This window comes from Heteronotia binoei, chromosome 18 (assembly GCF_032191835.1).
Source record: "Heteronotia binoei isolate CCM8104 ecotype False Entrance Well chromosome 18, APGP_CSIRO_Hbin_v1, whole genome shotgun sequence".
NCBI lineage: Eukaryota > Metazoa > Chordata > Lepidosauria > Squamata > Gekkonidae > Heteronotia > Heteronotia binoei.
In genome coordinates this window covers 249724-263285 of record NC_083240.1, presented here as the reverse complement: position 1 = coordinate 263285, position 13562 = coordinate 249724, and the positions used below count along the sequence as shown (strand labels likewise).

Below are 13562 nucleotides of genomic sequence, written 5' to 3'. Positions count from 1 at the left end.
AAAGGGAGGGGGAAAGAGCCGTTGTCTTTCCTTCTGGGATGTGCAGGACTCTGGGGTGCGTGTGTGTGCGCGTGTATGTATAAATATATATATAATATATATATATAAATATATATATATAATACTGACTTTAAAAAGAAATCTGATCCCCACAACATACTTTTTTTTTAATCTGTGCCAAAAATGTGTTTTCAGAGGGAAAAAAAATCTTATTTTCATACTCGGACTTTGTATGTGTCACTCATTTGTAAGTGCGCTTCATTTAGACATTCCCCCCCCCCCCCCGGTCACATGTGGAAGTGTTATACACTTGTGCATTCTTTATTCCCCTCCCCTTCGTCCTTGTTACCCTCCACCTCCCCTAACAATTAATTTATGGAACTGTTTTTCTCAGCGCAGTTTTGTTTTGTGTGTCCATTGGATTACAGACTTTATTAAAAAAAATACAAAGCAGGCCTGCAGTGGGTGTGCTGTGTGACAAGAAGGTGGCTGCGGCGCTGGGGCAGTGCTGCAGCTTGTCTGTCCAGTCTGCACGCGGGGAGGGCTGCCATTGGACGGCTCCTGTAGCAGAGGTGGCAGGTCAGGACAGCTGGAAAGCAAGGTGCTCCGTGAAGATGTGAATGGACACCATAGATGTGGACATCGGAACGACTCCCCCCCCCCCCCCCCCCCCGGCTCCCTGGTGAGCTGAACGGATGGGTCCTCTTCTATGAGGAGGGGAAATGGAAGGAGCCTAAAGAAGCCGAGGCGGCGGCTTCATAAACAACTCTCTGAAGACTTGAGAAATAAAAAGGACTCCTTTAGGAAATGGAAGGAGGGTCTTATAACCAAGGGTGAATATTAACAAATCATCAGTGCTTACAGAGAAAGAGTTAGGAAAGCTAAAGCTTAGTATGACCTGAGGCTGGCAAGAGATGCCAAAATCAACAAAAAAGGGTTCTTATGTACAAAGTCAGACAAAAGTTACTTCCTTGCTGGACCAGGGGAATGTTGTAGATTTAGTTTATCTTGATTTCAATAAGGCTCCACATACAGTTCTTGTATTTGATAAAATGTGCTTTGGATCCTATTGCTGTTAGGTGAATCTGTAACTGGTTGACAGATCACACCCAAAGAGTGCTTGTGAATGGTTCCTCATTGTCTTGGAGAGGAGTAACAAGTGGAGTGCCTCAAAGGTTTGTCCTGGGACCTGTTTTGTTCAACATCTTTATAAATGACTTGAATGAAGGAAGAGAGAACATTCTTCTTAAATTTGCAGATGATACTAAATTGGGAGGGGTCGCAAATGCAAAAGACAGACAGGATCCAGGATGATCTTGACAGGCTGAAAAACTGGGCTAAAATAAATAAAATGAATTTTAACAGGAATAAATGTAAAGTTCTGCATTTAGGTAGGAAAAACCCAATGCATCATTATAGGACGGGGAGACTTGCTTTGACAGTGGTCTGTGCAAAAAGGATCTCGGGGTCTTGGTGGACCCTTCACTGAACATGAGCCAGCAGTGTGATGCGGTAGCTGAAAAGGGGCTATATTAACAGAAAAGTTTGGGGCTATATTAACAGAAGTACAGTGTCCAGATCACATGAAGCGATGGTATCGCTTTGCTCTGCTCTGGTTAGACCTCAGCTGGAGTATTGTGTTCAGTTTTGAGCATCACAATTTAAGAAGGATATAGACAAGTTAGAGGTGTCCAGAGGAAGGCAATGAAAATGGTGAAGGGTCTGGAGATAAAGTCCTATGGGGAAAAGGTTGAAGGAGCTGGGTATACTTAGCCTGAGGAGGAGACGACTGATATGATCACCATCTTCAAGTACTTGAAGGGCTGTCCTATAGAGGATGGTGTGGAATTGTTTTCTGCGGCCCCAGAAGGTAGGACCAGAACCAACAGACTGAAATTAAATCAAAAGAGCTTCTGGCTAAACATTAGGAAGAACTTCCTGACAGAGCGGTTCCTCGGTGGAAGAGGCTTCCTCCTGGGGAGGTGGTGGGCTCTCCTTCCTTGGAGGTTTTCCAACAGAGGCTGGATGGCCATCTGACAGCAGTGCCGATTCTGTAAACTAGGCAGATCTTGAGAAGGGAGGGCAGGAAGGGTTGTATCACTGCTTAGTTCTTGTGGCCCCTTCTTACACACCCAGGGAAATACTGATAGACCCTTTGGGGTCAGTCAGAATTTTTACTCCAGGCCAGATTGGCCAGGGATCTTGGAGGTTTCTGCCATCTTCTGGGCATGGAGTAGGGGGGTCACTGGGGATGTGTGTATGGGGGGCGCTATTTGTGAATTTCCTGCATTGTGCAGGGGGTTGGACTAGATGACCCTGGAGGTCCCTTCCAACTCTGATTCTACTCGATGGAAAACGGGTTAAATGACTACTAGCAAAGAGTAGGAATAAATGGACCAGTCTCTCAGCCAAGGGACTGTGCTGTGGTAAAGAAGGCAAACTCCATACTGAGGATTAAAGTGGCTGAAAGTAGAAGAGCTGCAACCGTGAGGCCTTTGTGGCTGTGGGAAAAGCACCACCGAGGGTGGCAACCAGGAAGATTAGGGGTTTGGAGCCCATTTCTGGGGATGCCGGGCCTTTGCTGTTGAGGCAGCCATGAGCAGAGGTTTATCAAGAGGGGGTGGGTTTTCCTCCCTGAGGACTCAGGCACCCAACAAAGACTTCAGAGCAGACAAAAAGAAGTTCTCCTTTACTCAACAGGTGATAAAAATGTGGACTCCACTGCCTGACAGAATGATGGAGAAGTCCCGCCGTGGTGACTGAAGGGACCCTCCAGCAGAGTCCAGCCCAGGGAAGGGGAAGCCTTGGCCTCTCAGCCAGCTGCTTGGGCCCGTGTGAGACAGGATGCTGGCCTGAAGGGAGGTGGGCCAAGCATCTCCCTGTGAAAAGCAAAGACTGTCACTGGCCTTCTTTCCTGAAAGGGAGGGCTGGAAGACCTGCCAGACGGAGGCTTCGTTTCCCAACTCCCTTCCTGCTCCCCTTGACGGAGCCTTGCCCAGCCTCACAGCAGGCGTCAGCTGGGGGCTTTGCTTTTGCCCACAGCAGGGCTGGTGCTCCACTCCAAGGGCCCCCCAAGCCCCACTCCAGTTTCTAAGCTGAGCAGCTTGTTGTGGGACCTGATCGCCAGGGTGTCCTGCACAGGCAGCAGCCTGCCTGAGAGCTGAGTGGCCCCCCCACCCCCCCGCCTGCCCGGGTGAACTTTAGCCACCTCTTTGAAACCTCACTGAGGACAGCAGCTGATCCTTCGGTTTCCAAACACCCATTAGAAAATAAGGGCATTTATTTCATCTAAATATTAACACAGATGTAGATTCTCTCTCATACAGAAATAACTTTGTTTACAGTAGTAGGATGTAGCTTTCCTCGCCCCTGCCAGTGCTGCTGTGCCAAGACAGGTGACAGAGTCCAACAGCGTGTGCGCCCCCCTCCCCCCGGCTGCCGTTTCACTCTGCAGAATCAGCAGTCCCTGCGGGCTGTGGGGCCTCTGTGACGGAGGGTGGGGCCTCAGGCCCGTCTCGTGTCCGGAAGAGGAGCTCGCCAGAGGGGAGGACCTGCTCGGACTGCCACGTCGTGGGAGCGCCATACTGCTGGTAAAAGTCTGTGTCTGCTTGGAACATGACCAAGGCTTGTGCCGTGTGGATGCGCACATGCTGAGCCAAGCTGTTGGCGTCTAAGAACTTCTCCCCGCACGAGTCACAGGCGTAGAGAATCTGGGTGTTGGGATCTAGAAAAAAGGACAAGGTGGGAAGAAGCCTCACAAACATCACAGCAGAAACAGAGCGCCCCCCCCACCCCCCGCTGCATTAGACCCGGTGCTTTTTATTTCTGAACGACTGCAAAGTGAGGAAGTGCCAGGATAGTCAGCAAGGATAGAAGTGATGCACGCAAGAAGAACAACAAAAGAGTTGGAGGGAGGCCCTAGAGACACAGCTGGGGGGGGGGGCACAGTTGTACCCAAGACCACTGGGCCTTTCTTTTCTCCCTTGATCCTGGAAGCCAGGCACCCTCTGAATTAGACGGGCAGCCCAAAGACAGAACTCCATGCAAAGAAGAAAGGACTGCTAAACCGGTCAGCTTTCAAAGGGACTGGAGGACAACAGAGAGCTCCTTGCCATTGGCTTATCCTTGATGTCCAGGATTATGCAAGAAGCAAAGTCTACTGCAGCACAGCTTGGGGGGGGGGGATGATTTGGAAGCCATCATGATGTTTGGGGGGGAAGAGAGCTGGAAAGAAGAGTCCCAAGCCCGGCCCTTCCCCACCACCTCTGCCTCAAGTGCCCCGAGGGGGGGGGGGGGCTGACGTGGGTTCCTGTGGGATGCTGCCCTCCTGTGGCCAACAGTGAGACCAAGCCACCTGTGGACTGACTCACCCGCTTCTTGCACCTGCTTCACTGCCTTGGTGATCTCGGCCTTCAGCGCTTCTGTCTCATCTGCTGTGACCGGAGCTGCCACGGGGACCACTAGGGAGGAAGCCACAGCAGTCACAAGGTGCCCCAGGGGCGAGAACTGCACCACCCCTGCAGCCTGGGCAGAGGGAGAGGGGAGCAGGCGCCCCCTCCCTCCCTCCCCCCACTTCCTCAGCCAAAGCCGGGGCTGATGCAGGCGTCACCATTCCCATTCCCAGAGAAGAGGCCAGTGAACCACAGGGACAATCTCTGGCCCCTCCCAGCCCAAGCACCTGTGAGCTGAGTGACAGCCGTGGCCGCCAGGGCTTCTGTGGCCAGGGTCACCATCTCATCGGAGGCCACGGTCACAATGTTGAGCTCGTCCTCTTCCCCACCGCCGTCTTCCAGCAGCTTCAGGCCTGCTTTGCCCTGGTGGACCGTCTTCACGTGGGAGCGAAGGTTATCCACACGGTTGAACCCGCGGCCACATTTGTCGCAGAGGAACGGCTTCTCCCCTGTGTGGAACGAAGGACCCCAAGTGGAGGCAGCTCAGAAGGGCCTCCCTCCCCCCCCCCCCCCGCTGCTGCCTCTCTTCCCCTCGGCCTCACCTGTGTGGATGATGATGTGTTTGGAAAGGTCCCCCACGTTGACAAAGGCCTTGCTGCAGACCCCACACTTGTGCGGCCGGATGTTGTCGTGGTGGCGAATGTGGTTGGCAAGCTGGCTGGACTGGACAAACCTGGGCAGAAGGGGACAGAGGGCCCCAGGGGCATCAAGCCTTGCCCTGCCCTGCCCTGCCCTGCCCAGCCCTTCCGGGGGGCAGCAAGGCTCCAGCATGCCTCTCAGGAGCCCTCAGCAAGCAGCAAACTTTCCACTCTTTACTCCATTCGCCTTCTATCCTGCTCTTCCCCACAAGTGGATGCAGGGCAGTTGCAACAAACAGAAAATGGAACAAACATTAGAAGAAATCATCTAAAAACCAACTTTTAAAGTTATAACAAAATACAGTAACCACCAAAAATGCTGCTCAAATATCCTGCATGTGCAGAAACAGCTTTTTTGTTTCCCCCCCCTTTTTAGAAGCATCTGCTCAAGTTCAATAGTGGCCCCACTGTGAAGGTTTTTTGAGTCACACACTGGAGCCAAGTCTGGAATTGGGGACGATCTTATTGGGCGGAATTTGTCCTTGTGGCACTCGAGGCCATGCCCAGTGGGGGCACAAGTGGGGAAATGGCCGGGGGTCAGTTCAAGGAGCACCACTCAGCAACAGCCGAGGAGGACCAGAAACCGGGGTGGAGCCCGCAACGGGCTTGGAGTTCATGGTCTGATGGAAGAGCTCTGCTCTCCTTGGCCGCCCTGCCCCCCTCCCTGGACACCCAAGCCTCATGCAGGTGGGGGAGGGGACTCCAAAACTTGCAACTGCTTTGGGAGCCTTCAGCTAACAGCAGAGAGGGCTTTGAGCTGCAGATCAGATTAAAAATGTGCTCCCTGCAAGGAAACTGTCAAACCCAACCGGGGTGGCAGGAGAATTCTAGAAAGCTCTCTGGGAGGAAAAAGGGAAGGGGGGGGTCTGTCCTCCATCTCCAGCAGAGGGCAGCTTGCAGAACACCCCTGAGGGTCCCCACCCACCCTGGGCCCTGGAGGGCTTTCGAGGTCCTCATCACCACCTGGAATTGGGGCCTGAAACACATTTGAAATCAGCAGAGATTCTCTCATCCCCTGGGCCAAGGCCAGGCCAGGTCGGCTACCATTTCCAGTCACTTTTACCAGGGGAGGGAATGACCCACAGGCCACTCTGCCTGAAAGCCTGACCGGAACGGGGCTGGCGGGAACCGCAGCAGGCAAATGTCCTCTCCCCTCGAGAGGCTGATGAAGACAGGCCCGAGGGGGTGGGGGACGTCTCACCTCTTGCCGCAGCGCTCACAGACGTAGGGCTTCTCCCCGGTGTGTTGGCGCACGTGAGCAATGAGCGAGCTGGCCTGGGTGAAGGCCTTGCCGCAGATCAGACACTGGCACGGCTTCTCACCTGGGAGGGAGCACAGCAGTACTGCCTGGATGGCGAGCCCCCTCCCTGCCCTGCAGAGGGCGCCTTTCCCCAAGCCCAGGTGGCTTCTTCCCAGCAGCCACAGCCAGACAGGGGTGGGAGGGTGGGAAGGCCCCACCGTGGCTCACCCGTGTGGATGCGGACGTGGCGCTGCAGAGCCCCCGGGTCAGCAAACTGGCGCTGGCAATGCACGCAGACGTAGGGCTTCTCTCCGCTGTGGATGCGCAGGTGGCGCTTCAGGTTGCCTGTGAGGAAGGAGGTGCTGCCAGGATGCCCGCCACGTGCCCCGCCCCAGCCAGCCAGCCAGCCCCTCCCGTACCTGAGGTGGTGAACTGCTTCCCACACTCCCGGCACTTCAGCGGCCCGTCCGCGATGTGGATCTTCAGGTGGGCCTTGAGGTTCCCCACCTGCCGGCAGAGGTGAGAGGCCCTCCGTGAGCGCCAGGCCTCCTCCCCCCCCCTCCCCCGTCGTGGTGTCCGCCTCACCTGGTTGAACTTCTTCTCGCAGTGGGGGCACTTGTGCTCCTTGTCCGTGTCGTGGGTCTCCAGGTGGCGCATCTTGGAGGTGGGGTCGGAGAAGGAGCGCCCGCAGTAGTCGCACTGGTAGGGCTTCTCCCCGCTGTGCACGAGCTGGTGGCGCTTCAGGTTGCCAGAGGTGGTGAAGAGCTTGCCGCAGTCCTCGCAGCGGTACTTGGCCTCCCCCGTGTGGCGCTTCTTGTGCAGGTTCAGGAGGCTGATCAGCCGGTAGCTCTTGCCGCACTCCTCGCAGCTGTAGGGCTTCAGGGGGCTGGAAGGCAGACCAGCAAGGACAAAGGGCACTCAGCCCCCTGCAGAGCTCAAGGGCCCCGGGGACACAACGTCTTTCAGTCCCAGCCAAGAAGGAAGGAAGGAGTCACAGACAAGTGTGGCCACCAGTACTCATTTATTTCTAGCCCCCCCTCCCCAAACGGGCTCAGGTTTGGGGGGGGGGGCTGCACAGAATGCAGCTTTCAGAGTCCTGAAACCCCTCCCCCCCCCGCAAAGATGGGAGGGGGGGATTACTGGCAGGGCTTTGTCAGTGGTGGCCCCCTGCCTGTGGACTGCCCTCCTTGAGGAAGCTTGCCTGCAGCCTACCCAAATCTGAGGGACACATCTGGCTGCCCCCACCTTTAAACAGGGTTTTTTAAAAATCTCTCTGGTTTTCTGCTCTGCACTGGACCCGGGAGGATCATTCAGGAGGCTGAACTGCAGGGGGGGGGGTTGCAAGTTTGTTGGGTTTTATTATCTTATGCTTTACGATTACATCCCATGTCCTCTTGTGAGCTGCCTGAAGCAGGCGTCGGAAGAGGCAGCCACCAACACATGGTGCGCACGTTTTCATAGCCCCCATGAGCAAGGCAGGCGGGCAGCAGCCAGTGCGGGGGGTGGGGATGGGGAGGGCCTGCAGCAGCAGATTGGCTCAAAATGTAAGTGCTGTTTTGAGCCCCTTCCCTCAAAGAATCAGCTCTTAAGCAGAACTAGAAATGGAACCACCTTGCTCCACAGAGAGCACACCTCCTTAGGGAGGGAGGGGCCCCATCGGACCACAGCCAGGCAGCTTCAGCGCCAGAAGAGCCCTGCTGGGTTAGACCAGGGAGGCTCCACCTAGTCCAGCCTCCTGTCTCACGCAGGGGCCAGCCAGTTCCACTGGAGGGCCAACAATAGGGCAGAGAGGCCAAGGCCTTCCCCTGAGAAAAACCTCAGAAGAGCCCTGCTGCGTCAGACCAGGGAGGGCCCATCTAGTCCAGCCTCCTGTCTCACACAGGGGCCGGCCAGTTCCTCTGGAGGGCCAAAAAAAGAAGGCGGGGAGGCCAAGGCCTTCCCTTGATGTTGCCTCCTGGCTCTGGGATTCAGAGGTTGACTACCTCTGAACATGGAGGTTCCTCTCAGTCGCCACTGCTAGTAGCCAGAGATAGACCAGTCCTCCATGAGAGCTGCCTCTTCCTGTGGCCGTCCCACCTTTTAGTCCCTTTCTGCACCAAGGAGTCTTTCCTGAACCTCCTGCCATCAGCGACACTGCATGTCCTGGAGCCCTCGCCTTTTGGGAGAGGGAGAGACGGTTCTTTCTGTGCAGTCTCTGGGGTGCCCCGCCCCACTGCCCCCCCCTCCTCAGACCCCCCCCAGCCCCGCCCCACCTGTGCGTCTTTTCGTGGGCTTTGCAGGCTGCTGGGTCCGAGAAGGCCTTGGCGCACTCTCGGCAGGAGAAGGGCTTCTCCCCTGTGTGGATGCGGATGTGCCGCTTGAAGTTGCCCGTGTGCGTGAACTCCTTCCCGCAGTCCTGCAGAAAAGCAGCTGGGTGAGCGGGGGTGAGTGAGCTCAGGGAAGCTGCCTTGCCCCCCTCCCCGCAGGAGGCCACCCCAGCACCAGCCAGACCTCAAGGGGGGCACCCCCCACTGTTGCCCCAGAGCCTCCCGCAGGAGGGCAGCTGCTGAGCCTGCCCTGCCCCCCGGATAAGGAGGTGGGCACAAGACAGGAAGTGCCCTGTGGGGGGAGGGAGCAAGGGCCTGGCTGGACTGAAACAGTCCTGTCCATTTTAAAGGTGAGGCAGGTGCTGACCAAGGAAGAGGCTTTTTAGTGGTGGCTCCTCATCTCTGGAATGCTCCCCGCCCCCCACAGCTCACTTGGACCCAGCCAAAACATGCCCTTTCCCACCCCCCAGACTTTTAGCCCCAAATGACCAATCTTTTCTCCTTGTTTTAGGGCCTGAGAAAAGCTTCATGGGTTTGCATCGGGCTGCTCCGTCTTTTGAGTTTTGCTGTTTTTATGGCTTGTTTTTAACACCGATCACACACGCTGCCATTTTTATGACTTCAGGATTGTTTTGAGGCACCAGCCTCTGCGTGCTGAAGCGCTCAAGAGGCAGAAGATGAATTTGGGAAAGTGACCGAGGGACTGTGGGGTGTCGAGTGGGGCGGCTGTCCTTTCTGCCATGCCCCAGAAGGGACCTTTGCATCCAGGAGGCCACAGCCAGACCACAGCTGGCCCACACAAAGCACGGGCAGCGCCCCCCTCACGTGACTCACCTCACATTTGTGCGTGACCGACCCGTAGGCTTTGGACTCTGTCCGCTCGCTGTATGTCCCTGAGCGCAGCAGCCTCAGCTCACTGGTGCCGTTCTCTTGCCCAGAGTCAGTGCCTCCAGAATCGTTCTCATCCTCCTCGGGGGCGCTGCCATTGGCCAGCTTGGCCCGTTTCAGCTCCGGGGTCCGAGAGACGGCTTCTGCCTCCGAGAGGGGCTCCTCCAGCTCCACCTCCAGCTCCGCAGGAAGCTTCAGGGCAGGGGGGTCTGGAAAGCAAATGGGGCGGGGCAGAGCTGGACAGAAGTGCAAGCAGAGGTGTGCAAAGGCCCTCCCCAGCAGAGGACGTGCCCAGCGCCCCCCCCAACCCCCCCTTGCACTTTTCCTTCTGGAATGTGACCGCTCTGCCCAGAGAGACCCCTCCTCCTACTCTCCTCTTCAGGGGCTGTGCCAGGCTCAGAACTTGTCAACCCAGTCGTAACACGCACCCACCCACCCCCAAAAGCCCCTTCCGCTGCATCTGGAGGCTCTCAGAAGCCTGGCACAACATGACTGCAGCCTTCAAACTTGGGAGGAAAACTTGGAATCGGAGCAAGAGCAACTCATGATGGTCCACACGGGGAAACCGTCCTCAGTCCAGGCCCGCACCCCACCCCACCCCCGATGACCTGTCTCCAGGTGGGGGGCCCCAGAAGAGGGGGGGTGAAGCTGTGTGTCCCACCCAGATGAGGAAAGAAGGGCCCCCAGCAAGCCTCCAGGAAGTGGGGGGCTGGCACTCACCAGCCTCGATGGCCCCAGAGGAGGGCGGCTTTGGTGCCGAGCCACTTTGTGCAAGGGATGGACTGTCTGGACACGGGGAACCCACAGGAGCACCCAAGCAGCCTGCAGCAAGAAAGGGGCAGTGGGGGGTGGGCTCAAGGCCTGGGCCAGCACAGAGCCCCACACGCCAGCCCACGGGGCTCAGGAAAGGAAGGCAGCGGCTCCTCCAGGGTGGGCCTCCCAGGCATGGGGGGCAGGGGGGAGTCCTGCTGACCCACTGCCAGGACCCTTCGAATGCTTCACACACTCCCCCCCGGGGGGTTTCTTCACAGGGGCTGCATCAGCATCCCAAGGAGAGCCCTGCTCCTCTACGCTCCAAGGGCCTCCTCTCCTCCTCGTCTGAGTCTCTGCGAGTCCCTCGCTCAGGGCCTGGGGGGGGGGGGGGGGTTGGCAAAAATCACGGCTGAACAAGGTATGTTCAGACCTGCAAGCGCTGAGCACGATTGCCCCCGCTACTCCCCCCCCCCCCCGGCTCCCAGATGTGGCTTCCTCAGTACTCACCAGAGCCTTCTGTAGCTCTGGGGCCAGCCTGCCCCTCAGGCCCCTCGCTCTCCTTCACCTCCTGGGCAAGATCCTCAGCCTTCTCGAGCCCTCCAGGCGGAGCTGGAAGGACCTCCTTTGCCTCCTGGGGGGCACCCCCCCCTGCAGCAGTCCCGCCAGCGGCTTTCTCCGGCCCTGGGAAAGAAAGGGAGGCGGAACCAACTAGGACGTGCTCAGGGCTCCTGGGTTCTCCTCACCGGACAGCAGTTGCTCCTCCTGCCCGGGCACGACAGACCCCGACCCTGTGGGGCTGCTAGGAGGCTGAGCAGAAGCCCCCTGGAAGGGGGGAGGCAGGGCAGCTGGGCATACAGAGCTTCCTTCCACTCCACTCCCGGGGCACGTGAACAGTTTGGGGGCAACCAGCCCAAGCACCAGAACTCGCTCAGCCCCACATATTTTGTCAGGAGCTGCTCAGGTGTTCTGAAGCTGATGAGCTGAAGGAACCCAAAATGCTTTGTCAAGAGCAAGGAAGGAAGCCAGCCGGCCTGGGGGAAAGGAAGCTGCGTACCAGCCGCCGAGGGGCCTTCCGGACTTGGGCTGGCTTCTGAGAGAGGCTCCGAAAGCGCCCTCAGCGTGTTGCAGGCACTGATGATCTCCTGCATCTGGAGGAAGCTGGCCACGGCCAAGACGTCGTCCACGTTCTCCACGCTCAGGCTCAGCTTGGCTGTGTACATGAACTCCAGCACCTGCTCCAGCCCTGCAGGCCAAAGAGGGTTACACAGCAGGAACAGCAGCCCTGCCCCCCTGAACATCCTTCCTTCCTCTCTGCCCTTCAGCATCCTCCTCGCATCAGTCCCCTGAAGCCGGCTGCTCTGGGAGGGTCTGTCTGTCCACGGCAGAGCAGGGGTCTCCCAGATCCCAACCCTCACCCAGTCCTGGGGGCGGGGGAGCCCAGGCTCAGCATTCCCGTCCCCGCCACCCCCAGCGCTTCCCCAGGAGCACTCCTGCCGCGCTGCCGCCGGCTCCAGAGCCGGGGGTGGGGGGCTGCACCTGCGGCGTTGCTGATGTCCAGGTGCACCACGTCCTTCTGGTCCACGAAGAGCATGCGGAAGTACTGGCTGCAGGCGGCCAGCACCGCCTTGTGGGCCTTGAAGTCGATGCCGTCCACCACGAAGGTGCAGTCGCAGAGGAGGCCCAGCTGCCGCTGCTGGTTCAGCTGCTCCAGGACCCGCTTGCTGTGCTGAGGGAAGTGCATGGCTGCGGGGGGGGAGGGAGGGAGGCGCGGCCAGTGAGGGGGGGAGGGGCGCCCCTCGGCTCCAGCCCCTCCCCGCAGGACCCTCCTCCCCTCCCCGCTCCCTCTGCCCGGGCTGCCCCCTTCTGCTCCACCTGCCATCCCGCGCGCGTCACATAATCCCGACGAGCAGCGGCGACACTCAGAGTGACACGGAACAGACAAAGGGCGCCGCCATCTCGGAGCCGGGCGGAAGCGGCATCGCCTTAGTCGCCGCCCCTTCCTGACGGCGCGTCGCCCGCCGCCTGGCGCATGCGCTTCAGAGACTGCCCGCTCGGCCTCGCGTGGCCGCAAAGCGCATGCGCATCACTGCCGTGCCCTATAGCCGCCATGACACCAGAGGCAGACCGGAAGGGCGCCCCTTCGCCCCGCCCACTTCTTTCTCAGCCTCTGCTCCTCCGCAGGGATTGGGCGGCTGTTGCCCGGGGGGCGGAGGGAGAGGGGAGGAGCCCCAGAGGCCGCGGCGAGCCCCGCCCTCCCCCGCGGATAGGCGGAACAGGACAGGGGAGCCCCGCCCACCCCCACCGCAGGAGAGCCGCGCAGGCGCAGGGAGGGGGCTGCTCGGCTGAACACGTGGTGCCTCCGCCTCCACCCCCCGCCCGCTGCCTCCCGGGGCCAGAAGAGAGGGGCCCCTTCCCTCCGCCACCCACTCCCCCAAGTGACCTCTGAGCCTGCCTGCCCGGCCACTACTAACAGGCCCACCCATGCAGCAGGCCCCCCCCACCTCGGAGAGCGGTGGCCAAGGGCTCCGGCAAGCACCCACCCCCAGCAACGCAGAGGGCACAGTGACCGCTGAGCCTGGCTGCCTGCCCGGGCCCAGCCCTTCTGTGGCCACTACTAACAGGCCCACCCTGGGCCACACACGGCATGCAGCAGGCCCCGCCCCTGCCCCCCCCACTTCGGAGACCGGTGGCCAAGGGCTCCGGCAAGCACCCACACCCAGCAACGCAGAGGGCAGAGTGACCTCTGAGCCTGGCTGCCTGCCCGGGCCCAGCCCTTCTGTGGCCACTACTAACAGGCCCACCCTGGGCCACACACGGCATGCAGCAGGCCCCACCCACCTCGGAGAGCGGTGGCCAAGGGCTCCGGCAAGCACCCACCCCCAGCAACGCAGAGGGCACAGTGACCGCTGAGCCTGGCTGCCTGCCCGGGCCCAGCCCTTCTGTGGCCACTACAAACAGGCCCACCCTGGGCCACACACGGCATGCAGCAGGCCCCGCCCCTGCCCCCCCCACTTCGGAGACCGGTGGCCAAGGGCTCCGGCAAGCACCCACACCCAGCAACGCAGAGGGCAGAGTGACCTCTGAGCCTGGCTGCCTGCCCGGGCCCAGCCCTTCTGTGGCCACTACTAACAGGCCCACCCTGGGCCACACACGGCATGCAGCAGGCCCCACCCACCTCGGAGAGCGGTGGCCAAGGGCTCCGGCAAGCACCCACCCCCAGCAACGCAGAGGGCACAGTGACCGCTGAGCCTGGCTGCCTGCCCGGGCCCAGCCCTTCTGTGGCCAC

The 13562-nt window shown here is 59.3% G+C and overlaps 1 protein-coding gene across 1 annotated transcript; it reads right to left on the bottom strand.

The window, feature by feature from the left end:
- Positions 1 to 3262: 3262 nt before the first annotated feature.
- On the bottom strand, positions 3263 to 12262 carry ZBTB17 (zinc finger and BTB domain containing 17). The gene is made up of 15 exons (XM_060259576.1): positions 12149 to 12262; positions 11813 to 12019; positions 11331 to 11519; positions 10784 to 10957; positions 10244 to 10345; positions 9470 to 9732; positions 8582 to 8724; positions 6915 to 7215; positions 6749 to 6836; positions 6558 to 6674; positions 6291 to 6411; positions 4994 to 5124; positions 4679 to 4900; positions 4371 to 4460; positions 3263 to 3724 (listed from the first exon to the last, which is right to left on the bottom strand). Exons 1-15 carry the CDS (start codon positions 12153 to 12155, stop codon positions 3444 to 3446), a joined length of 2436 nt encoding a protein of 811 aa, XP_060115559.1. The 5' UTR covers positions 12156 to 12262; the 3' UTR covers positions 3263 to 3443.
- Positions 12263 to 13562: the final 1300 nt, after the last annotated feature.